A 25,000-nucleotide genomic window follows, 5' to 3' on the forward strand; every position below is an offset into this window, starting at 1 on the left:
CAACAACAGAGAGTTCAACTACCGAACTTGCAGTTACTGAAACCGATTCCACAATCGAACCAGAGAACACAAGTACCTCGACAGAAAACGTCACAACCGAAACTCCAACAACGGAACCAGTCATAGAGAATTCCACTACTGAAGCCAGCGGCACTGTCACTGCCGAATCTCCTTCAACAGCGAATACCACGACAACGTCATCAACTGGGGGTACAACCAGTTCAGAGATGACAACTACCACTTCGTCCACTACGACCTCTTCAAGTAGTAGTAGTAGCAGTACTACAACTGAGGGTAGTTCAACCACTACGACTAAGTCAACGACAGCATCTTCAACAGCGATTCAGACGTCTACCGCTGCTGTCGAAACAACGACAACTGGCGCAGCGGTCCGTGCGATAAGTGGCACGGTTCTGTGTTTATTTATGGCATCGCTGACAACGTTGCGGTTCACAGGGGTCTAACGAAATTCGATACTTTAAATGTAAATATTTTTCTTAAAAAATCTCTTTGCCCACGAAGGCGTAGAAAATAGTTTGAAAGTTTTTTTTTTTTGAACTTATGTTGACTTTCGAATGCCATAGAGTCATGATTTATATTGAAAATATCTCAATTCACCTCATTTGAAAAGCAACCTACGTTGGGCATGGTTTTAATGATAGGCGTAAATAAGAGTGGCTGTTTAGTTTTTTTTGCTTAGGTACTTTAAAACGTGGTCCTTTGCAAACGATGATATAGCTGCGTCCCAATTTTAGATTTTTTCAATTAATTTCATATTGCACGACCTTGTGCGGCGAGGATTCTCTACCACTTGTTTTAGATTTATCGTTGCTGAAACCATTATCATAATCGATACTGCAACCATGTTTCAGTTCAAAACGATTGAGTTGAACTTGATGAAATTTGACAAAAATTTTATGTAAAAAGAGGTTATGTTTACAAATAATAATTTGTTAAATAAATTAATGTCGTTCAAGAATTAACCTTTTAAACAAATTGACTGTATCCGAAATTCTGTCCTCGTCGTTTGCACATGATAAAGCTTGCTTCAGATAGAATTGGAACAAAAACAAGTGCCTGTGTTTTGAGTTATTTATTATTGAATTCAAGATCTTTTTCATTCAAATGTAGCGTTTCCTTATAATTTTAGGAAGAAAAAACACGGATGAAATTAGTCGTCACGGTTTCGAAGGAGTTCTTGATTTTTTTCATGTAACACGGCTCATTAGGTTTCTTCGTCCATAGTTTTAGCTATCTTATTCCATCAGGTCTTCATCTGATTGATGTCTTCGACAACCTTTCCCTTTGCCTTGAGTCTCCTTTTTATGATAGCCCAGCATTTCTCAATGGGGTGGAACTGGGAGCAGTTGGGTGGGTGAGGGTTTTTCGGAACAAACTGGACTCCTTTCTCTGCATACCATTTGTGAACGACTTGCTGTAATGACAGCTTGCCAAATCTGGTCAAGACATTACGGGCTGGTCGTGGGATCGAATGAATGGCAAAATTCGTTTCTGGAGACACTCTTTTATTATTGTTTCGACGTCATTGTCTTATTTGTACACTGCAATGAGCACTGACCATACTGACTTGACACTCGATTTCGTTTTCTGGATATTTTTTCCAACAGTACGCTGCTATGAGTGCTATGAGTTTTGCTAGTTAAAATATGAATGATTGAAAGTTTGAAAGTCATCAAAATTTGCTTCTACAATTTGTCTTAACGAACAAATCAAGCATAAGTTTACTTTTTTTGGACGTTGCAATTGGCGTTGACGACCAAAAATATGAAAAAAGGGTGCGAAATAAGAATAGTACCACTTCTGTTTTTCAACAAAAACAAGATTATTTCTAGAAATTTACTGTGTAAAAGTGAATAATAATGCTTCTAAAGGGCGAGCACGAAATTATTGCGACACATTCAACAGGGCATAACTTTTTTTACCATTGGCTAAAAATCAACCAAATTTTGCACATTTTCTCATTGATGTGTATTGTTTACATGCTATCAAACTCGAAGTCCAACGCAAGTCGAGAAAACAAATTCTTTCCAAACACCTTTTCTGACCTGTCGCACCGGCACCGGCAGTTCTAGGAGCAGTTGACGTTGAACCACGCAAAGGAGCTGGAAGAAAACCGGGACGAGAACAAAAAGACGGAGGGAAAGGTGAAGCCGATGATTAAAGCAATTCCCAACGTCTCAAGCCGTGATTTGGCTAAAAAGATCAGCATGTCGCAGAGCTACGTCCAGAATCCAAAGAAGAGAGCTGGACTACATAAAGCATGGATCATCAGAAATCTAGACGCACTGTTTATTATACCATAGCGCCCCTAGTTGTCGGATCTGGAATTTTTTGACAGCACTTTGTTCGGAATAGTTTCCTCTATCAGTGCTGAAAATTTCATTACCATTGGTTTTGTTCCAAAAAAGTTACACGTGATAGAAGCCGCGAGACGAAAATTAATTTTGGACACCCACGTTCAAAAACCTGATGTGGTCTGGTTAAAAAATCGCGAAATCTGATTTGAGGAGGCTTCCTGACCAAAAATTTTACAAAGCCACTGGTCGGAGTAATGTCCCCATCAAGTTCAAATTCGTTTTAGCCAAAAACTTTGCAGAAAAGTGTTTGATCTGGCAAGATACTTGGAGCTGCGGCCGAAAAACCCCGGTTTTTTGTGAAAAAGAAGACCATGGACTCCGAAATGTACAAGGAGGAGTGCCTGAATAATGTTTTTTCCTTTTGTTAGATCTCACAAAGAACCAGTAAACTTTCTGCTAGATTTAGCTAGCTGCCACTACAGCGAAGAGGTACTACAGTGGTATCGGGCCAACTGGTGGATTTTGTCGAGAGGGACGTCAACCCACCCAACTGCCCTCAATTCCGCCCTATCGAAAAATTTTGAGCAATTGTTAATCAGAAGATGAAGAAGAATGGTAGGACGACTCGGAATGCAACAGAGATGAAGAGATTGTGGAACAAAATGGCCGCTGAGGGCAGTGAATGGCCGCTGAGGTCAGTGAATAGGATGTCCAAACTTAGATGAGTGGTTCTCGACGAAAAGTACGAAATTTCATAAAAACAACATCGAAATAATTTTTTTATTATTTTTCCTTAAAAGTGCAGTAAAAACCCTACAATTTGACCACAAAACATTTTTATTTCGTTTACATAGCTCCAAGATAGACCCTTTTTAATGCGTCCAGATTTGTAGTGATCCATACTTTATGTACAAGGTAGCTGGTAGAGAACTTACCAAATTGCGATGAGCGGCCACAATCGATGGCTAAAACTCGGGCACGGAAGCTCTTCGAGAAGATGCTAACAAAATATGGCTGCTGTGTGATGGACGACGAAACGTATATAAAAGCCGATTTTAAGCAAATTCCGGGGTTGGAGTTTTTCACCGGCGAGAGTAAGTGCAATGTGGAAGACAAATTTAAGAAGAAGAAAATGTTGAAGTTCGCCTCCAAATATATCGTTTGGAGGCCATCTGCTCTTGCGGATTGAGAAGTGAGCCTTTCGTGACAAAGGGCACAGTAAATGGCGAGATCTACAAACCTGAGTGCCTCGAGAAGCGCCTTTTTTTTGTTATTGCAGCAGCATGACGAAGCTCCGCTATTTTTGCCAGATTTGGCATCATGCCACTATTCTAAAAGTGTCCTGGAGCGGTATGAGGCCATTTTGTCCATTTTGTTCCAAAGGACTTGAACCTGCCAAACCGTCCGGAACTGTGCCCGGTAGAGCAGTACTGAGCAATTATAAACCTGGAACTTCGGAAGAGTAAGAAGACATTCATATACGAGAAAAACATGTTAAGAAAATGGAAAAAAACTGAGAAACTGGTACCGGATGACACTGTAAAGACTTTGATGGAGGACATCAAGCGAAAATGCATTCAATTTTGCACTCAAGGCTCCATCGACAAATTTTTATTTTTATTTTTTAAGTAAATGTATGTATAAAACTACCCTGCAATTTTGGTTTGATTCTAAACATTATAAGAAAATTGGCATTATATTTTCAGTGTCGCAATAATTTCGTGTTCGCCCTTTACGAGTTATTTGAATGGATAACTGCATTTTAAGGAGTTTTCTAGAATTCCAAAAGTTTTCGAAGGTTTTAAAAGGGGATTTCAAGAGATGCTCTTCTAGAACTAAGGAATTTGATATTTGAGCTACAATTCTTTACCAAACTACTTACTTTCTTTATTAAAATGTAATGAAATGATAAAACAAACGTTCTGGGCTTATTTTGAATCAGAAAAAAACAGATTCGAATTCAAAAACTTAGACATTTTTCAGTAAACCTCACTTTTTCAGTTTCAAGTCATAGATGGCAGCACTTTCTTGCAGTTTAATCCAAATTAAGTCTCAATATTACGAGTTTGGCTCCTTAAAGCCTAAAGGCATGAGCCGTTTCAAATAAAGGAATTATAAAAAAGAGTCTCAATATTGATTTTCCAGGTTTATTTAGGCTCTAATTCATCATTTCGAGATAGTTTTCCAGCACAGTTTTTTTGGAGTTCACGCTGCAGAAAGCTTTTCCGGATTTGCAAAAAATCACCGGCACAAGAATATACCACCGCCTAAATTCCCCATCGTCATCTCAACTTCCGATTCAATTTTAAATCATACCTATAATACTGCTAGTCGTCTGGTCCATTAAGCTCCATCGGGAAATACAAAATTATTCTGAATATTGATCCAACAAATTCACTATTAGTTTGTGATCTTAGAATTTCCAAGGCGGTCACACGGTACCAAGCCCAGACAACCATTTGGTGGGTATTTCGATTTTGCAACGCAAATATACGTGCAAATATACGTGTAAACATATCGTATATAATGTAGCAAAACCAGTATATACGTATCACTTTGGAGGCCATATAGGTACATTAGCAAACATATTCTTGATTTGGATTGTATTAAATTAAGATTTGCACGACTTGTCATGCGCATCATTTACGACTACCCTGATTCTTTTTGGAATATACTATGACAATTTACATCATCATATAGATGATTGAGGTTGTAATATACGACATTTTTTGTAACAATATGGAAAGTTTGACGACTTATTTGGTCGTCTTTTGCAACTTGAGTGCAGCGCTCTCATTTTCCGTCAGTTGAATAAAAATAAGATTATTATTTTTTTGTACTTTAAACCAATTGGTTTATTCATCCCCAAAAATAATAAAAATAAGATTATTTCAAAGTAAGGCGTCTTTTTTCTGTCAAATTCAAGTTTATATCGTAAAAATTTATTATTTGCCTGATTGCTGATTTTTTTCAACGTTCATGAAGTTATTGTTAGTACCTGGACTTGATCCCCTGACCATACGATCTGCAGCTCATGATGATTCCTCGACGCTATCTGGAATATATAAATTCAAGGGGATTTGCTCCAAAGGCATTAAACCAAAAGCAAATCGTATATTTCTACAATTTAAATCTTTTAAATCGTAGAACACGTCATCGATGATCTAAAAATAGACCAACATTTTGAAGCCTCCTTTAATACGATTCCAATCATCGATGTCCCATTATCATAAACGATTTTATTGAGCTTTTTTGTATTCTTTTACGATTGTCAGCAAATACGTTTGACGAAAATCAGACATGCGAATTAATTTGCAAAAGTATACGATTGCATGCGCATTATTACGAATCAATGCAGTTATATATGTTTTTTATTTCGAATTATTTTATGCATAGCACGACAAAATCTCTCAGTCACGGCTGATTACCGTATATCGGTCGTTTCACGGATTTTTTTGCGAATTGTCGTACACAAAGGTCGAGTTCATATGTACATAAATACGAGTCTCTCTTCTTGTCGTAATAAAATCATGCAATGCTTATAAATACGATAAAGAATATGCATGGACCGCACATTGTAGGTGCAGATATACGAAAATGAGTATAAATAACATTCTATACGATGTAATCTGTAAAAGAAAATACGACTTCTGGTTGTCTGGGTAGGTACTTATTTCTTGACCAACATCATTCAGCGTCCAGCACATCTGAATTGATCCCAGATCATGGCCGTAGGTAGCATTGTCTGGGCCGGACAAATGCGGGCTGTTTTCTATAAAGACGTGGCAAAATCCGGGTATTTGATTTCAAAATTATCGATCAAATCCAGAAAAAACCGGGCAATTTTGTTTTAAACCTAGGAATTGCTTATCGAAAATAAAAAAAAAACTTAAAAACCTTTCATAATAATTTTCTGATACTTGTTGCTAAAATTTTGGACGCATAAGCAAAAAAAAAAAAATACAGCACAATTTGTTTTTTTTTAAGTTTGATTAAAGAATGAGAATGAGAAAAAACTCAGGAAAAAGAAGAAATTTGTTTTATATTCAAATTCAATTTCTTAAACTTTATTCTAACACAAAATTTAATCATTTAAAGCTTCTAAGTGGCGATCCAAAATTGAAAACCTGATTCTGATTCATACTTCAAAATTCTCATTTTGAATCGGATTCACAATACAGATTAAAAATAAATATTTGAAATAATTCATTAAGATTAAACCAGCACTACATAATTTTAATAATAGATTCATGAATGAGGGCCTTAAGATTTGGCTCCTGAAATCCTGATCTGGAATAAAGATTCGAAAATCGCATTTTTTGTACATTTCGGAAATCGTTTAGAAATTCGGAAACAGAATCAAAGTTCAATTTTTGAATTCAGGTTTGGAATTCAGAAAAAGATTGAGCTTATGAATGAGTTTTTAAATCAACATAAAATTGTTGAGAAATTCAAAAGAACATAAACCTAAAAATTTGCTTGTTAACTCAATTTTCAGATTTCAAAGTTTTTAATCAGAATAACTTTGTACACAAAATTCTGCTGAAAATCACAAATATAAAGTAATTTTTTAAGTTTTGATTCGTGCAAAATATCCCGAATTATAAAAAAATCATCCACAAGTTTTTCAGTATGGAATTGATTCTTTATGAAAAATATTTCCTGTTTAAGAAACATGTACCGGATCTTCACCTCAACAATCTGCACAATTTTTTTTTTATTTTTTTAAAGCCAAATTTCAAACAAAAATCATAAAATTAGATCAAGTTTGCATCAAGCAAATTTGATTCGGAATTTTTTTTCTCTTACTGTATTTTTTGTAAAATTTTATTCATTTTCATCAAAGGTTAGAATCTTGGAATTTGCAAAAGTGTTTAGAAGATTGGGCTCGTTTGATTTGAGTAAAGAATAAGTTTTTTTTAAAAAATTGAAGGCTATCCTAAAAAGAACTTATTTCATGCTCAAATCAAATAACTTTGTTCTACCAGACTTTTAAACAAATTCAAAAATGTTAACCACCGATGAAAGCAAATTTCATATTTTGTTTTTAGAGGTTTCATGAAAAAAAAAAATAGCTCATCTTTTAGGCTAAGGACCACTTTTCTAAAATTACTTTTTTAATGTTTTATTAATGACTCTTTATCATCCTTGTGGCATTCGTGTCTTCTCTTAAGTTACAGTTTCATACGAAAACTATTAATGAGTACTTAAAAATGAATAATCATATAGTAACAAACATAATTTGTTTTAATTTTATTATTCGTGTGTTGTTAGACAAAAGATCATAAGTAAAAATAAGTCATCAAAACCCCCCCCCCATGAGTCGGTTCTTCCTACGGCCCTGTCCCAGATATTCGAAAATGGGCCTCAATTCGGTTTCATTGCAAGGTAGTGCTGCCAACTATGACTTAAAACTAGAGAAAAAGTGTTTGACTATTTGAAAACATAATTATTTTCGGATTTGAAGCCAGGTTTTTGGATTAAAATTCAACCTCAAATCTATGTTTCGTCATTTTGCATCATATTAATGAACGTTAATGAGTAAATCAAGCAGTTCGATAAAGTATTATAGCTCAAATATCATATTCCTAAAAGGAACATCTCTTAAAACCCCTTTTCAAATCCTTTGAAAACCTTTGAAATTCTAGAAAACTCCTTAAAATGCAGTTATCCATTCAAATAATTCGTAGAAGCATTACTATTCACTTTTACACAGTAAATTTCTATAAATAATCTGGGGTGAAATTATGAATCCTATTCGATTCGAGTTAACCGTTTCGAGTTGAACTCGAATCGAATTAGAATCAGTATTACGAATCTCGTTCGAGTTCTAAATTTTAATGTACTAGATTTCGAGTAAATCGGGTAGTAGATCATCTCGAAACGTTCCATTCGAATCGAGATCTGTAATGCCAAAGTTGCTCGAATCGAACGAAACTCGATTGTTTCAAGTTCCATAATCCCGGCCCTGGTTTTTGTTGAAAAACAGAAGTGGTACTATTCTTATTTCACATCCTTTTTTTATATTTTTGGTCCCCAACGCCAATTGCAACGTCCAAAAAAAGTAAATTTATACTTGATTCATCCGTTAAGCAATTCAAAACAAATTGTAGAAGAAAGTTTTGGTGATTTTCAATCATTCATATTTTAACTAGCAAAACACATGGTGGTACTATTCTTATTTAACTCACTGTATTTGTTTATGATGAAATTTATTTAATTTATATTGCTTTGGAATTTATTACTGTCGAATTGCTTTATCGTGTTTTGATAGTTCTGCTTAACACATTGAGGACCAAATAAACACAACAATTAGCTTTAAAATACTAAAATACCAGAACTTGGTCCAGTGGTTTTTGATATATAGAGTGCAAAATTTTGATGTATCCCAGCTTAGATTTCTTCGCGGTCCTTAATGTGTTAAGAATGCTCAGCTTATCAGCTCAAAAAAGCTTCACTCGCCGGCATTATATGTAAGTAATGAATTGGAAACGAGCTCAGTTTCCAGTTTCAGGAAGCAAACGGATTTCAAATTGCAAACTTTGGTGGAGCCGCATGATACTTTTCTATCGAAAGTTTCTCGCATAGAAAGCTTAAAGTATTGAGGCTCGTTTCCAATGTTAACGGGAAACAAAAACGCGGAAAGCTTTCACGCAGTTTCCATCGATTGTTAGAGCGTGTCAAATAGTTTCGGACAATTTTGAAGTAAAGCTGTAACACATTGTTTTTTTTTTTGTTAAATTACACTTCCGTTTTATTTTTAACCATTTTTGCTACACACATGCATTGGAAAACAAATTTCCACCGGGCTGGTTTTATCAGGCGTTGTTGTCGTTTCGTGTTCTATTTTCTATTTCGTTTACATTAGTTCACATTTTCATACACTTGAAACGGGGTTTTCTGTGTTCGCGTTAACTATCTTCCTATTTCAATGATTAGATTTTTTGGGCATGGAGCTAGAGCTATTCGATTGGAACGTGATTGTTGTTTTAGTTTTTTTTCCCTAATCAACCGACTACTTGTTCAATCATCTGTTTCATATTTGTGTTGGATTTTGGATGCTAGGTAATTGGATGCTTCCAACAGCCTACGGCTTCTTCTATTGATGCTGTTTTGGTTGCTTGTTATGATGGACACTGAAATGTTTTACACGAAGGAAAGTGTGATTTACGCTTCCAGCTTTGGATCGAAATGGTATGTTTAAAAAGATTTCTATGCTAGGTTCGAGTGATAGATTTTCGTTCTTCTAGACAGTTTCCATCTACACCTAATCGGTTCGCTTTAGGGTTGTACGTTTGTTTTCCTAAACAGTTTATCTACAGTATCGTGCAATTTTCAGGGATAGGTTTGGCGGTACATTTATCGAGAGTGAGTTGAAGTGGTTTGGGAACAGTTTCGATTTTACAGTAATTTCTCTTATACATTGTGTTGCTTCATCAATGGTCGAACGTAATGAAGTAAATGTTGAATTGATAGCAGTGAGAATAAATATGGCGTGGAAAAATTTTCGATTACGTTTTGCAATGTTAAGGACTCGAATGAACAGGATACTGGAAACCATTGGATAACACGAGAGCGATTGAAGAGTTTAGTTTTGAATATACTGTTTATAAAACATGGCGATATGTACAGACAGGATAGCTTAGTTATCGAGTTGGATTGATTCAGTTTTCTTTGTTCTCCTATGATACATAACTTGGTTCACTTAGCACGAAAAAGAGTTTGTCGTCGAAAAAGATTTTTCAGTTAGAATGTTGCTTTCCTTCGGGTTTTTTTTTTCATTTTTATTTTCAATGATTACAGATACGATTGTAAATAGTTAGAAGGGTATAGAAATAGGTAAATTCGAAAGTTGTAGAAAAAAATTGTTATAGTTATGAATATTAGATAGTTTTTTTTTTGGATTAACTTGAAAAGGTTATAGGTTTGATGTTTTTTTTTATTGCCGTTGGTACATATATTTAGTCTCGTTGGCCTTTTGCTTTCATTCCAACAAAAGTAATATATCTTGTAGTAAGAGAGATTAAATTCGGTGAGATAATTCAAAGATGCAGTTAAGTTGGAACGTGTATGTGTTGCTGTCAAATATTTGCATGCTGTTTGCAACACAACATTGCACAAGCTCTGGGAAGCGGTTGAAAGTGTAAACTTAGATTGATCATTTTTATTGTCTTTCAAAAATTAAGAAATCTTTCATCAACAACCCAAGTGTAAAAATAAGCGTTTCCAATGCCCTTTAATCTGAGCGCATAAAACCGTACAAAAAAAATTTAAACAAATTGCATGTTAACAAATCATGAATATCCATTAAAAAGAATTCGTAAAAATAAAGGTTAAGTAAGTTGATAAATTCATTATCAACGGCCTAGTAGAAGTCGGTGGGACTCTGAATTTTTGAAATATTTATTTTTTGAAAATTTAACACGATTTCATTACGTTGCCTTAGAGCAATCTTCAGAGCATCTGTATCTGTGGTCCAAACGGCCGGTTTAGACCCAAATTCCGATCAAAGCAACCGCATCCGTGGTCCATTATACCAGTTTCAACTCTATTTTTTGACGTAGAAAAACGTCTTACGGCAACACTATAGGGGTGCAAAACTTAAATTCGCGAACGGAGCTCGCGTCACAAAAAAGGCTTCTTTAACGGACATCTCTTCTAAAGGACATTTTGGATTGGTTATGTGTTGGTTCAGCAATACCATTAAAGCGCAAACACAATACACAGCAAAAATACCCGAACGTTGACCCAAACTTCACTAGATCCGAAGTGGCAACGATTGAATGTGAAAGCATGTTTTGGCCAATCAGCGAAATTTGTTTACTCAACTCTAATGTTTTTTTTGTGTGAAAGATTAAAGGGTGTACTAATTAATTCTGAACTTGTGTTCGGCACGGAACCACGACCTCCCACTTGCCACTGGGCTACTAAACGCGAATGTTGGCATATTTTGTCCGAAACTTTGGCGCTAGAGCTAACATCCCAGCAAACGTTTTTGTAGGTATATTTCGCAACAAACTTTGTTATACGTTTCATATACCAAAGTGGAGGCAATATACATACATACATATTTTCAACTTCTGGTTTAAGCGATAAGAATTATACAAATTGGACGATATTCATCACCTTATTTGTACATCTTGAAAGTACGCGAGAGAGCGCAAGTTTTGCTCTCAATGCATGCAATTTGTTGCCAGCGACAAAATTTGCTGCCTCTCTCATTGGACAATTTTCTTAAATGAACCATCTGATTTTAAGAAATCTTGTCGCACTGTTTATCGCAGACAGAAAGAACAGCAAGGCTGTTTTCTCACTTGAATCTCTCTTGGAAGAACAAATTTGCAAGCGTGGTGGACTTTTTATCATATACGATTTGAACCGACTTTAAGTATCGATTTTTACGATCGTTTACTCATTTGGTAGGAATTGCGTTTCGCATTAACATTGTTAACGATTTGAGCTATCATTTTAAGGCGATTTTATGTTTGCAGGGATTTTTTAACCTTGTTCGGTCTCGATTTATTTGCGTTTAATTTGCCCAACATAAAACATCGCATACTTTATCCCACAATTACATGCATAGAATTCTTCCTTAGATGAGTTTTTGTTCCTACTTTCAATGGATCAATTTAAGGGCCTTTTGATTTATTTTACCGATAGGGGAAAAAACGAAATACTTTCTGCTAATAAAGGGCGGTACAGCTACGAGTCAGATTTTTGGGATGGTCGTATTGGAATTTTATAAAGTTAACAATATATAAGAAATCTTGAAATGAAAAGTTGAGTCATTATGAATATAAAGGGATAGTAAATTTGATTGTTTGTTCTCAGGTAATTCATTAATTCTTAATTGATAAATGTATAATACAAACAAAAAAAGAGATTGTTATCTTTTGTTACTCATCATCACCTTACGATCAGTTGGGTGAAACTTTCAAAAAAAAAAAAAAAACAAGAGAGGGCAAAACTCGAATTATATAAGAATCTTACTGAATAAATGCAGTATTTTTGAGAACCAACTAGTGAGCATTATTTTTGGAATAAAAATTATTTTATTTGATTTGAAATCTCAAACATGTTTTCTTTGAATCGTACCAACTGCCAGTTTCACCCTTATGAAATGTTAAGCGAGTCATTTTTCTAACTATGCGGTTTGACAGCTCTACACGCTAGTGGTGTCATCTCTTGGTAAAATAGCTTCATCCATCGATCCATTGACCCAAAATAAAAACTAACCGATCAAAGTAAGCCTTTGTGCATCGATGCTCTGCACATATGGTAAGCTCTTCTTTCGTTACTACACTTTGCTCTACGCCTTCGTTTTGCTATTTATGCGATGGGGCACAGTGGGGCAAGACCTATAAAAGTTTGGCCAAAACCCCTTTTTGAAAAATTTCGAAAGTTCATCATAAATTTAGGCTTTTCAGAAACTTTCAGACAAGCAGATAAGATAATTTAACTTTTTTTTGTCTCTATAATATGTCTCAACAACATTCGTTCAAAAGGAAAAACCCGATTTAATACACTTGACAGTGGATTGTAGCCTTTCTTACAGCCTGTAAATTATATTTGGGTACATATGTCACAAAATGAATTATGATTAATGAATTTCATACGCAGTAAATCCAAAAAGAATTTAGGAAATAAAAATTTGAAGTTTTTAATTGGAGATTTTTGAATGACTAGATTCTGGAATATCTTGTAAAATTTCGTTTCTATGACATTATAATCTAACTCAATTTACTCTTTTTTGAGTTATAGCATATGGTAACTTCAAAATGGAAGGGGTATAAAAATTAAGAATACAATTTGAAAAATGATGCATGACCATGTATTTCAAATAATCCAACCTCTCAAGTAATGGATACATAGATAAAATTATTGGATAAAATTTCAATTGCTAGAGTAAAATTCGATACCGAAACGTAGAAAATCGGAAGAATAAATTTTGAAAATCAAAAATTTTGAAAATTTTGAAATCGCAATATTTTTAATTATGTAAGTTTGCCATTTTTTCAATTGCCAAATTTTTCAATTTTGTCAATTTTGTCAATTTTGTCAAATTTGCCACTTTTGTCAAATTTGTCAATTTTGCCAGTTTTGTCAATTTTGTCAATTTAGTGAATTTTGTCGATTTTCTGATTGTCAATTTGGCCAATTTTAACAATTTTTTCAATTTTCTAAGATTTTGTCAATTTGTCAATCTCTTCAATTTTGTCAATTTTGTCAATTTTATCAATTTGGTCAATTTTGTCAATTTTGCCAGTTTAATCAATCTTGTCAATTTATGAATTTTGTGGATATAGTGAATTTAGTCGATTTTGTCTTAGTCAATTTTGTCAATTCTGTCAGTACTATCAATTTTGTCAATTTTGTCAATTTTATCAATTTTGCCAGTTTTGTCAATTTTGTCAATTTAGTGAATTTTGTCGATTTTGTCATCGTCAACTTGGTCAATTTTGCAAATTTTCTCGATTTTGTCAATCTTCTCGATTTTGTCAATCTTCTCGATTTTGTCAATTTTATAAATTTTGTCAATTTTCATGATTTTGTCAACTTTGTCAATTTTGCCATTTTTGTCAAATCAGTGAATTATGTCAAGTCAGTCAAGTTTGTCAATTTCGTCAATTTGGTCTATTTTGTCATTTTTTTTTATTTTGTCAATTTTGTCATTTTTCTTTTTGTCCACCTGGCCAAAATGGTTAATTCGGATAGTTTTATCTTTTTCTTCATTCAACTTTGTCGAATATTATTATTAGCTTTTTAGCTTTATATGCATGTTTAAAAAAAAAACCAAATGCTTCAAACTCTACTATGGAGGGCTTGGTGGCGCTACTGTTTGGTTGTTATTTTCCACTGGCTCCAGCAAGTGAAAGTTCGGATTGACTTCCAAGCTGTCCTCGTTTTTTCTAGACACCAACCCCAACAACAACAACGCAACAATTGCACAGGTTTTTCGATGCGAACGAAAAGTTTTCATCGCGCAACGTTAGATCTGGAGAGAGGAAGAGAAAAGGGAACAAAAAAAACCAAGCCCGAGAGCTTAAAGCTCGAGAGGATTCAGTAGCATTTGTCCTATTGGATTCAATTTGCTTCCACGGGCGAAATTCTCTCCTGTCGTTCGTGCTTAGAAAAAGCTCCCTGAGCACGAACGGCACGTGAGAAGATGAGTTGGTGTGCATACATCGTCCGCGTTCCCTCCCGTGTCGTTTTCCCCTTCTCAGAGCAATCTATGCTTGAGAATCTATCGTTGGGCGAGACGGGACTTACCATCACTATAGAAATATGCGATGTGAGGGTCTAGTCCTTCGGCTTGAGTCATTCGAATTTGAGGTTGTATCTCACGGTGCAATCCCTTTACATGAACTTTAGTTTTGGGTAACAGTCCCAAAATTAATTTTTTGGCTCCTGTTCGCCTTAGGGTGGACTGGTATATACTTATGTAATTTCTACGTTTACTGGTAATATATAAATTATAACATTTTGTTTACAGACATCTATTTGACAATAAACTCATATTTATCGATCGATTGGAAGCGCCCTCTGTTTTCCTTATGGGGAATTACACGGAGTCAAAGCGTACCCAGCGCTTATCGCTCCATGTTTTCGATCATCTTCATGAGTGATTGTTGGAAAATGCTGGCAAGCCAAATGGATACGTTTTTTGGAGTGATGATTTGATGATAATTACTATGAAAATTTATTTTTCAAACTATTTTGTTTTTTTTTCTTTCTTTTATACATTGAAGAGGGAAAAAAATCAAATTTTTTAAGACAAAAATCATTTTTATTGTACTGCCCAATTTCGCAAAAACGTAGTGACAAAGTTTACAAAAATTCACACCAATACATACAAATACACTGACATCGTCTGAACTCGTCGAGCTGATTCGATACATACCTATAAAGGTATATCTAAGACCCATAATTAAGGATCTCACAAATCGAACGATAACTATACCTTTCTGAAAGAAAGGCAAAAAAGATCTTCAGGTTTTACTCAGAAATATAAAATAAATTATTTACACACTGAATGTTTGGATATTTAAAAAAAACAATGCAACCATGTTTTATCGCTGTCATATTAAGCAACAGCCTACTTGATCCATTGGCTACTAGGTACCAATATGAGTTTATGGCTTATTTATCTGAACTTTTTTGTTCTGTTGCTGAGTTCTGACCTAGTGCACGTGTTTTTTTATTGGTTTAAAGAAAGTTTGATTGATTTTTTCTGAAGTTTTTTTTCCCTAGGTTTGGTTGCCCAACTTTAGTTCGGATTGATTGCTGAATTCTCGAGTTATACATAAATTTTATATTTAATTCGTATGCTCGCCTTCTTCCAGAAAAGAGATGGGTGTTTAACTAGCGTTAAAATAACATGCATTTCAATATTAACAAATTTGGATCCATTTACATTATTAATTCAAGTGTTATGCAGAAATTCAGATAACATTTGTATATGAGCCCCCCATCCTTGTGACGGGAGGGATCTCAAAACATCATTTATCTTTTTAACCGTCCTGAAAACCAGTACATGAAAATTTTCACGCACATCGACTGAGTAAATAGCTTCCAAGTTAAAAAGGAAAATCAGATAAACAAAGTTATCTAGATCAAATTTCACAACATCTAGATGAAGAAAGTGAAATCAAATTAAAGATTTTGATCAGATGAACAACTTTTCAGAAGACTTCAAATCAGATGGATTTGATTTGAAAAAGTTTTGAGGTTTTGACCATCGATTGGTCAGGTCGCTAATATAATAAACAACTTTATCTGTGTTCGAAACATGCCTTCTCATAAGTTTCCATGGCTACATATGGGAGTTTAAAGCCTCATGCACACCAAGGTTGCCGAAATCACAGAAAAATCTGTAATTTCACAGAATTTTGAGCAAATGTTCATCACAGAATCTGTGTCACAGGACACAGAATTTTGAAATATTCACAGATTTCACAGAATTATTGAATTTGGATTGGATTTCCAAAATTATTAATTTCGAAGACAGTATAAAATTTAGATTTTTTACTTTGAATTAGGAAAAATAGATGAGATTGATTATGTTCATTGATTTTTCCCAACTAAAATGTAAAAAAGACCCATCATGAATTTTGAATAAAATTAAAGGAAATAGCGTCACAGAAAACCAACACAGAATTTTTGGGTAAAATCACAGAAAGTAAGAATTTTTTTTCTCAAAAACACAGATTTGTTTTCGGCAACCTTGATGCACACTCGACAATTTGAACTGCGATTTCGGTTTGTTTATGTTTACATTTTAGTTTCTGAAAATCTCTCATACTAGTCGGGAGACTTGAGACATGCATCTTTTCTTTTTTTTTGTAATTTCTTTATTTAAAACGGTTTATACCTTGAGACTTTAAGGAGTCAACTCGTAATGAATATTTACAATTGTTTTCTTAGGTCTGGATCATCACTTTCCGAAGAGAACAGGAAATTCTCAGCAACCGAAGTCGTAGCTCAGAGAACCAGAGTTCGGGTTGAATTAAGACTTAAGAGACTACATACAAAGAGGCGCAGTCAAAAGGGATCGAAAAAATAAGCTTCCAACCCTGCTGTTAAGCTGCCTTTAAGACTGCTTGGTTTTACTCGATTGGACACTGACAGAAAATCAAAAATTCCAATCGTGACATTTCGTCTCTTTGTTTACTATAGGCTCGTTAGGGTTGAAGCTCCAAGCGTGTGTAAGAACCAACCAACCCAGAAAATAGCACTCTCTACTGATGGCAAAAGCATTCAAAACCAAATAATGAGTTTCAATAACGAGTATGAAATAGTATAATTTTTAGTATTTTGAGTATGAAAATAGTATAATTTTTATAATACATTAAATTCATCGAATGGTTCAGTGATTATTTTTTCCCCAAAAAATTGCATCTCGGTAGTATTGGTCACTACGATCATGGAACATTGGAATTTTTCCAATTACCTTTAATTCTCATAAACTGTCCGGATTATTTCGATGCAATTACTTTGGTCTGATGAAGAACCCATATTCGATATTTGGAGCTTTTAGAATATTTCCGTAAGTACTAAAGTCCTGTCCATGAATCAGAAAACAAACGATAATGGGTAGCAAGTTTTCAATTGATTAGTTTTTAAATGCCTCGTTATGACTGAAATTGGCGAAAAAGTTTGCTCTCAGTCGCATAACTGAGCTCATCCAGCCATTCATTTCTTTGCGTTATACAAATGTTAACATAATTCCTTTTGAAATTATAATTCATATTAAACCATGGTATGCATACTCATAATTAAACCACTGACCATACTGATTGGACACTCGATTTCGTTTGTTGGATAATTTAGTACGCAATATCGATTCCAGAGCGCGCATCGATCGATTTGAAGAAATGCTATCCCAGTTAGAAAGTGCCATCCAAATTTAAAAAAATAGGCAATTCCTACAATGAAATCGGGCTAAACAGGTACATTTTTCCTACAGGGCATTTGTATCGGAAAAATAGTGCAAACCTGCGAAATTTGGCAAAAAAATAGCCAGAAAATGGTCGAATTTTGGTTCTTAGTGTCATGTAATACCGTATTTGTTTATGCCGAGTGTTGCACTAGTGTTGCACTGGTGCACCACTAGGTGCTGTCAAACTGTTTGTTTATTCGGACGGTGTTGCACTGGTTTTGACCTGTCGGAGTTCTGCTTACGGACGGTGGCCCACCGATAATTTTGCCAGTGTTGCGAGAGAGCGTGTGAGTGAGCGAGGTAGCAATACACTGGCGAGGATTTGTGTTTGTTTTTATCGGGTACGGTGGAACACTCCACGAGTGAAGAAAACAAATACAGTATAAGTGTGAGCAGTGATTAAACTTTGTCTTACCTTTCTCTTCTAACAAATAAACATTTGATTTTTGCTCCTTTCTTCAAACAAAGCCAGTGGCTCAGTGCAACACAAGTTCTAAACGAGACAACATTGGCGATAGATAAAAGATTTCATTTTATGAGCATGTTACTGAAGTTGGCAACTTTTTTTAGCTGCTTTTTCTACACCTCAAAAATAAGAAAACTAGCTAAACTCTGTTTTATGCGATCTGGAAGTCAAATTTGGGTTGTTTATGATTGTCAACATTTAAGTGTTTTCAAATGTTGACAATCAAAATCGCTGAATTACTAAGCTTAAAGCCACTAGATGGTGCTGTTTTAAGCCAATTTTAAGGGTTTAAATGGCTGATCATTTGAATTCTTACACACGGATTCTATACATTTTTGTTCGAGCCCGTTCTCTGTGATCGTAGTTCAAGTTGCCGAGTGTGTACGAGGCCTAACACTTAACTCCGTGATGGCGTCGCGTTACGTTACAATCGTTCATAAACAACTGTATGGATACAACGAACTCATACTTAAGTTTTTGGTTGACCCCACCTATAGACAAACCACATAGCACGGATACAGGTGCTCTAAAAAAAGTTGAATTGAAACTGGTATAATGGACCACGGATGCGGTTGCTTCGGACGGAATTTGGATCTAAACCGACTGACCACTGATACAGATGCTCTTACAGATAGTTCTTGAAAAATATTTTTTTTCCAACTTAGTATTGATGAAAAAAATAGCAATGGATGAACAAATATAATCCGTATAAAATGAATGCAATGCCTGGGAATGCCTACAAACAAAACGGTTGATTTCTCGCGTCACGTGTTGAATTCGATCTCTGAACTCAGGATTCGAGGTCCGATTCTGATTTCACAAAGGGATGGGAATTATTCAACTAATACGGTAAGAAACCTCACTATTACAATCAATCACATTGGTAACACTTTCAACAAACCTTGATGCAAACGGAACTGCGAAGGTTTTAATGATTCCCAGGTGTCTTCTGTCAAAGGACGTTCTTTCCGGAAATGCCGCTTTTCAGTTTTATTAGTTTTATTAACGCATCGAAAGAGGGAAGAAGAGAGAAAGATATAGTTGGAGCCGAATTTGTTTAACAAACAGCGGTATTTGATATAAATTTTCGTTTTCCATCAGCTTTGCTTGGTGTGTAGTTCTAACATGATTCCGTTGCGCTAGTGTGATGCATTTGTTTGATTTGTTTCTAAAAATATAGATATTTTTCCTCATCTTGTTTCTCTCTCACATTCTGTAAATACGTTTTGCTCGAGAACGTTTCCTCTGATTTGGGTTTTCCTTTATTGTATTGTTGTTTTAATTTGCATTCTTAGGTTACACGCTTACAAGCTTCTCTCAACAGTTCGTTAATAAATAATCAACAAATATGTTTATCTTCTGTTTTTTTTTTATTTCTCCATCTTCTTTAAATATCTTCAACGCTAAAAACTGAAAACGCTTGGTGGTTTCATTTCATTAATTTATTTGTTTTTTTTTCTTTTATCAATAATGTGGTAGCTAAAACGGAAAATGAACAACAACAATGATACCTTCTGTTTCCAGGCTTCCAAGCTTTGCGATTCTTTTCGTCTTCCTTTGGTTGAGTTCTTAAACTTTACATTCATTCCAAGCAGTTTCGTTTGGCATTGGTGGCTTACTTACTTTTAACCAAACGTTGGCTCGTTGATTGGAAAATTTCATTAACGATCGATGGAACAAAACAAAAACAACAGAAACAACATTCGATTGGCGTACATTTTGTGTATGAAAACTATTTCGCTGTTTTCAATTGTTGTTCTTTTTTTTCTCTCTGTAATATGCATTGTTTTTAAAATATCATGTCTCATTTTACTGCTGTTTACTTGTGTCTCCCGCTTTTTTTAAGTTTCCTAAAATCCTAATTAAAACGCTTGCCGTTGCTGAATTTGTTCGTGTTGCCAATGCCTTTTGGATTCTCTCAACCATAATAAATATTATTTTCGTTTTTTTCAACTTTAATTCCTATTTAACTAACTGATAAACTGTGCTAACAACCTAGAGAAAATCCTTAGCGCCTAAGTATGTGTGTGTGATTTACTCACTTCGTAAATACATGGAAGAAATTATTTCTCAGTTATCGGTTTTGGTTTGTTTATTCAGGTTTGGAAATTTTTGGTGCATTATATAGTGATGGTTGAAAGCAAAAAAAAAGGAATACCAGGAGCCACTAGGCTTTTAGAGGATTGCTTGATCAGTGGAACAGTTGAGCTTCGTATGACTTTGAGGGAAATTTCAAACACCCTTAATTTATTTCTCGGTTTGTTTTCTATTGCATCCGGTAAAAGCAGGCAAGAGAAGCTTGACCGCTTGATAAATAGAGCGATTTGAAATGTCCTTTAAAGGGCAAGATTTTTTAAAAGCAGGAAAAACTGCCTCTTCGTTGAATTACTTTCTTGACTAAAAAGGCCGATAGCTAAAACTGCCTCACTAGAGCCTGTTGTAAAAAATAGGTGAAAACAGGTTGTAAAAATGCTTTAAATTTATCTTTGACTTGACAGATTTTTTTCTCTCTTGTTTGGAGTGTTTTTGTTTGGTGTTTTTTTTTGCAGCGGTTAGTTCAAATTGGTTTTATTAAATAATATTTGTTATTGAAAAATGAAACACGCATAGAAAGTGCTACGTGCTGTTCTTGGTGATGAATATAGTGAAGAGGTTGCACGAAGAACAACGATAAAGACACGAGATTGTGTTCTTATATGTTAATACCGCTTAGCATTGAAAAAAACAATATCATTTGGTAAAATTACAGGAAATGAGCTTTGGGGTTTTGGCGTTCAACCAAATGACGGCCAATTGTCGGATTTAATGATTAGTGTTTCAGTTTTTCCTGATTCAACATACGGGATCGCCAAGCCATAAAATATCAAGTTTTTAATGAACGAATGTGGCATTCATGGTATAATTAATGGATGAAAATGGAAAGATGTTTTGATTTTTTTTTTTAAATCGCTTTGATTTATCTAGTATATTATTTTCGCATGTGATTTTTTGTTCGCCTAGTAAAAACTTAACAAATTTTGGGGCAACATATATTTACAAGTCATCGAATTGTTAATAGAAATATAAAATAAAATCCAGTTTAGCAATACGTCAAATAAAACCGTGAATGACTAGAATTGTTTCAAAGTCGCATCGTTTGACGGTACACTTTATGGTTAAATCGCTTCAGAAACATAAAACAATGAACAGTTACCCTAAACTGAAGGTTCCTTTTATAAGAGCAAAATGTCGGAATCGGTTAACAAATAATATCAACTAACATAACGTTTCGTAAGACGCATTGAAAACGGCAAACGCTTAGGCTTTGTTTTTCTTCTCTTTGTTATGTTTTTAACACTCTGTCCTTCTTTGAATAACCTAGTTAAACAGTACCTTAATCACTAATACACTCTGCTCACTTTCTCTCAGTTACATGTATATAGTTAATTCTTAACAATTTGGCATTTTCATCTCATGTATCGCGACCGAGTGCTTCTCGGCTGGGTAAACAAAACCAAAACGTCTTGCAGGTTAAATCTACCCAATTAGAAGCACCGATCACCACACGGTAAATATTAACAATACAGATATAGTATCAACTAAAATGTCTTGTGTTTTCTTTTTCAATTTGTTCTTGTCCTTTCGTCTATCCAGTGGATGGGGAAGTATTTTTTGCGATTTTTTTTTGTTTGTTGTTTTTAAACGTTTCGAAAACCTTAACCTAAAGCTGTGTTTCTAGCTTATCGATCCTATTGATTGAAACCTAAAAAAGGTAAATGAAAAATTGATTGGTTCTTGACTTTGAAAAGCAACCCGAAGAAATCATAACAATTATGTCAGTTAAACTTCTTTGCTAACTACCACGTGGTACCGTAAACACACTAACTATCTGGTCTGTTGATTTGGGACTCGCGGCCTGCTTTGCTGCTGCTGGGGAAGTTTCCAATAATCTCCTGAACAGACGGGCAAACGATGCCCTAACAAGAAAACGGTGATCCATCGATGCTGGCGACACTGTGGTATTGTTTGGCAAAACGTCAACTTCAACATTTAGAAGCCCTTGATGATGCCGTACGCTTCTAAACTGCTCATAATCAAGTAGATAAGCCAGAGCGAGAAGAAGAAGGCGGACGTAATGTACTTGGATTTCTTCGGTCCACCCAGTTCACCGCCCACTTTGGGACTCCTTCGCAGCAGCAGTACTATGATGGCCACGAAAGCTTCGGTACAGAAGAGCGTTACCGAGAATGCCAACCTGTCAGCGAAACGGGAAAAGGTTAGTTTTCTTCGTTTAATCGGAACTTTATGCGTTACTTACGTTCCAGGATTGACAGCAAATTCGTTTCCGTGGAAAGCGTGGTAGCAGGCGGCAATAGTCCAGGCGACACCAATACCAAGGAACACGTTGACGGCGTTACTGCCCGTTACGTTACCAACACTGGCATCAGCGTATTTGTCTTGGATGGCGGCAACCTTACTGGCGAACGTATCTGTAAAGGCGATTCAATTATGAATGCATGCGTTTACCGTTTGGCTTAAAGAATGCGCCATCTACTTTTCAGCGAGTCTACAATATGGCACCTATTCGAGGTCAACATTGGAAATCGAAGTGTAAACCAAACGCGTGGTTGAAAAAAATTCTTTTAAAAATAGTCACAAAAATGTCACTTCCCTATAGAAGTGATATTTTCATCATCTTCCGTTTTCAAAAACCAATAAATCATATTTTTTTCACTCTGAAGTCCAATCAAGACTGCTCAAAGAGAAGGATAACATGGACGGACAGGTGAATTTACCGGAAATAACTTACCCGGTATACTCGTTCCCAGGGCGACGAACACGATGGCAGTGACAGAGTCCTTGATTCCGAGCGTGCAACCGAAGTGGGACGCCACGTCTCCAATGATGGCCGTCACGACACCGATGCACAGGATAGAAATCACGAAGCACAGGTAGCCACCGGCCATATCTACGTGAGAGATGGAGTGAAAACACAAGAACAAAAAATGTGGGTTAGTATTATGTACAAACATGTGTAAATAGAGTGTCACCATTATAATCTTTAGTCGGAACAGCGGAGCGCTCCATCGGGAACAAGCAAAGTAGTAGTTCAAGTGAAAATTATCCTAGCCCAACTACGCAGCACATAGAGCCCTCTTGTAACAGCAGCGATTCATAAATTCAAAATCACGTATCTGGCTGGGGTTGGGATAGTGACGCTTGTTTCAAGTGGACAGTTCCGAGAAGTTACCCTTGATGGGTAGCTTCGGGTGATGAAATCCTACCGTACAAGACCAAGCGGTAAAGTGTCACTATTGAGGATGAGATTTTATGGCTGCTGCGGTGCATAGAATTGGTTAGAATGCAACCGGCGAACTCTTTTGAATATTTATGCGATGGAAAAGTGGTAAAAAATTTACCCATATTCATGTATTGTTCCTATTGTTTCCACTTGCTTCATAGAATTGTTACCCAAAATTTGTATATCACTTGTCCGTGAAATAAGACAGAAGCACTTTCCATGGTTTTTCTGTACATGTCCAAAGAAAAATGCCAAAATCAGACACTACTTAAAACGAACAGCTACCAAAATTCTAAACATGCAAATCTTCATCCGCAAAAAGGATTAGTTTTGGCAGCAAGTCGTTCCCGGGGAAACGCTTTCCCTAAGTGCCGTACCAATTAGAAGAAAATTTAATTAACGAAACGTGCTCCTTCTGCCCAAAAATGTTGGCTGGCTAATCCGACACAAGCATGCTTGAAATTTCGGTGGCTACCGAAATGCTACAAATTGATGGTGCCAGCAGTAGCATAAGAGGATTTCAGCGTTCCGAGAGCCATTCACTGTCTGGCCTACGGATAAGTTTAACCAAAAGATAGTTTGCATATTTTATACACATTCATCTTTATCGGTCGCCGAGCGAAGATACTGAAATGCTCGACAGGTTTGCAGAGCCGTTTGCAGTTGCCTTGCGAAAATTGTAGGTCCATCAACGAGCTCCAAAATTGTTGCATTTTTTTTTGTTTCTATTGTAGTCGTTTGACCATCTTTATGGCATTATATCAACGTTGAAGTTGGCGAAAAGTTATTGACCAAGTTATCCGTTACAGCTGTGTCCGATTTTTACTCTTGGGCTCGAACTCGCGGACATCGGATCAGAAGGCAACTGACAATCCAGCTGAGCTATATCACAAACCGTGAACATTTTTTTTATTTAGAACAGAAATAAAAGTTATAAAAATAAATAAATGGCAGTCGATGTTCATTAGTACCTCCGAGAAACTGCTAATGAATGAAGATGACCCACCAATTATGACGCCGCTTTTCACCTTCCTCAAAAGGAAAATTGCATAAAGGAACCATCTTCCGACGAATACTACGACACTCGTTGTACGATCCTGCTAGTAATTTTTTCGTGTGATCAGTCGGACATCGTCCTGTAGATGGGCAACATCAGGCCCGAAACTTGTCGAGAAAAAAAGGTTATTTTGAATCATTTTTTTCCGTTTGTAAGAACGTCGTGTACTGTAATACGTCGTGAGTTAATTGTATAGTTAAGTTCTTACGTTGGCACAAATCCGCTTAATAATGAATCAACTATAAATATTGTAAATTCAACTATAATGATATGATTGATTGAACCATAATATGATAGATTCATCTACAACTGTATGCTTGAATTCAGGCATTCAACTATAAATATAAAAGATTCAACTACAAACTGTTGATTTACCTCTTGTAATCAACTATAAATATAATATATTCGACTATAAAAGTAAAATTGATTTAACTGTAAA

At 35.4% G+C, this 25,000-nt stretch overlaps 2 protein-coding genes across 2 annotated transcripts in view; both read right to left on the minus strand.

The window, feature by feature from the left end:
• Positions 1-9,429: 9,429 nt before the first annotated feature.
• LOC129752179 (sodium/calcium exchanger 1-like) lies at positions 9,430-23,198 on the minus strand. Its single transcript, XM_055747994.1, has 3 exons — positions 23,013-23,198; positions 22,521-22,692; positions 9,430-22,457 (listed from the first exon to the last, which is right to left on the minus strand). The coding sequence occupies exons 1-3, from the start codon at positions 23,167-23,169 to the stop codon at positions 22,253-22,255; spliced, it is 534 nt and encodes a 177-aa protein (XP_055603969.1). The 5' UTR covers positions 23,170-23,198; the 3' UTR covers positions 9,430-22,252.
• An 826-nt stretch (positions 23,199-24,024) lies between these two features.
• The window catches only part of LOC129738149 (cytochrome P450 6a2-like), a 2,663-nt gene continuing 1,687 nt past the window's right edge, over positions 24,025-25,000 (minus strand). The window contains exon 3 of the mRNA XM_055729333.1: positions 24,025-24,055. Within this exon, the coding sequence (XP_055585308.1) occupies positions 24,025-24,055 (31 nt within the window). The remainder of the gene's footprint in view (positions 24,056-25,000) is intronic.

The sequence above is a fragment of the Uranotaenia lowii genome, chromosome 1, assembly GCF_029784155.1.
Source record: "Uranotaenia lowii strain MFRU-FL chromosome 1, ASM2978415v1, whole genome shotgun sequence".
Classification (NCBI taxonomy): Eukaryota; Metazoa; Arthropoda; class Insecta; order Diptera; family Culicidae; genus Uranotaenia; species Uranotaenia lowii.

Excerpts from the sequence above, each read along its gene's own strand:
- LOC129752179 (XM_055747994.1), bottom strand. The coding sequence starts at position 23,169 with ATGGCCGGTGGCTACCTGTGCTTCGTGATTTCTATCCTGTGCATCGGT. Across the intron at positions 22,693-23,012 it reads CCTGGGAACGAGTATACCGG|ATACGTTCGCCAGTAAGGTT; the intron begins GTAAGTTATTTC and ends TCGCCTTTACAG. Across the intron at positions 22,458-22,520 it reads TTTGCTGTCAATCCTGGAAC|GTTGGCATTCTCGGTAACGC; the intron begins GTAAGTAACGCA and ends TTTCGCTGACAG.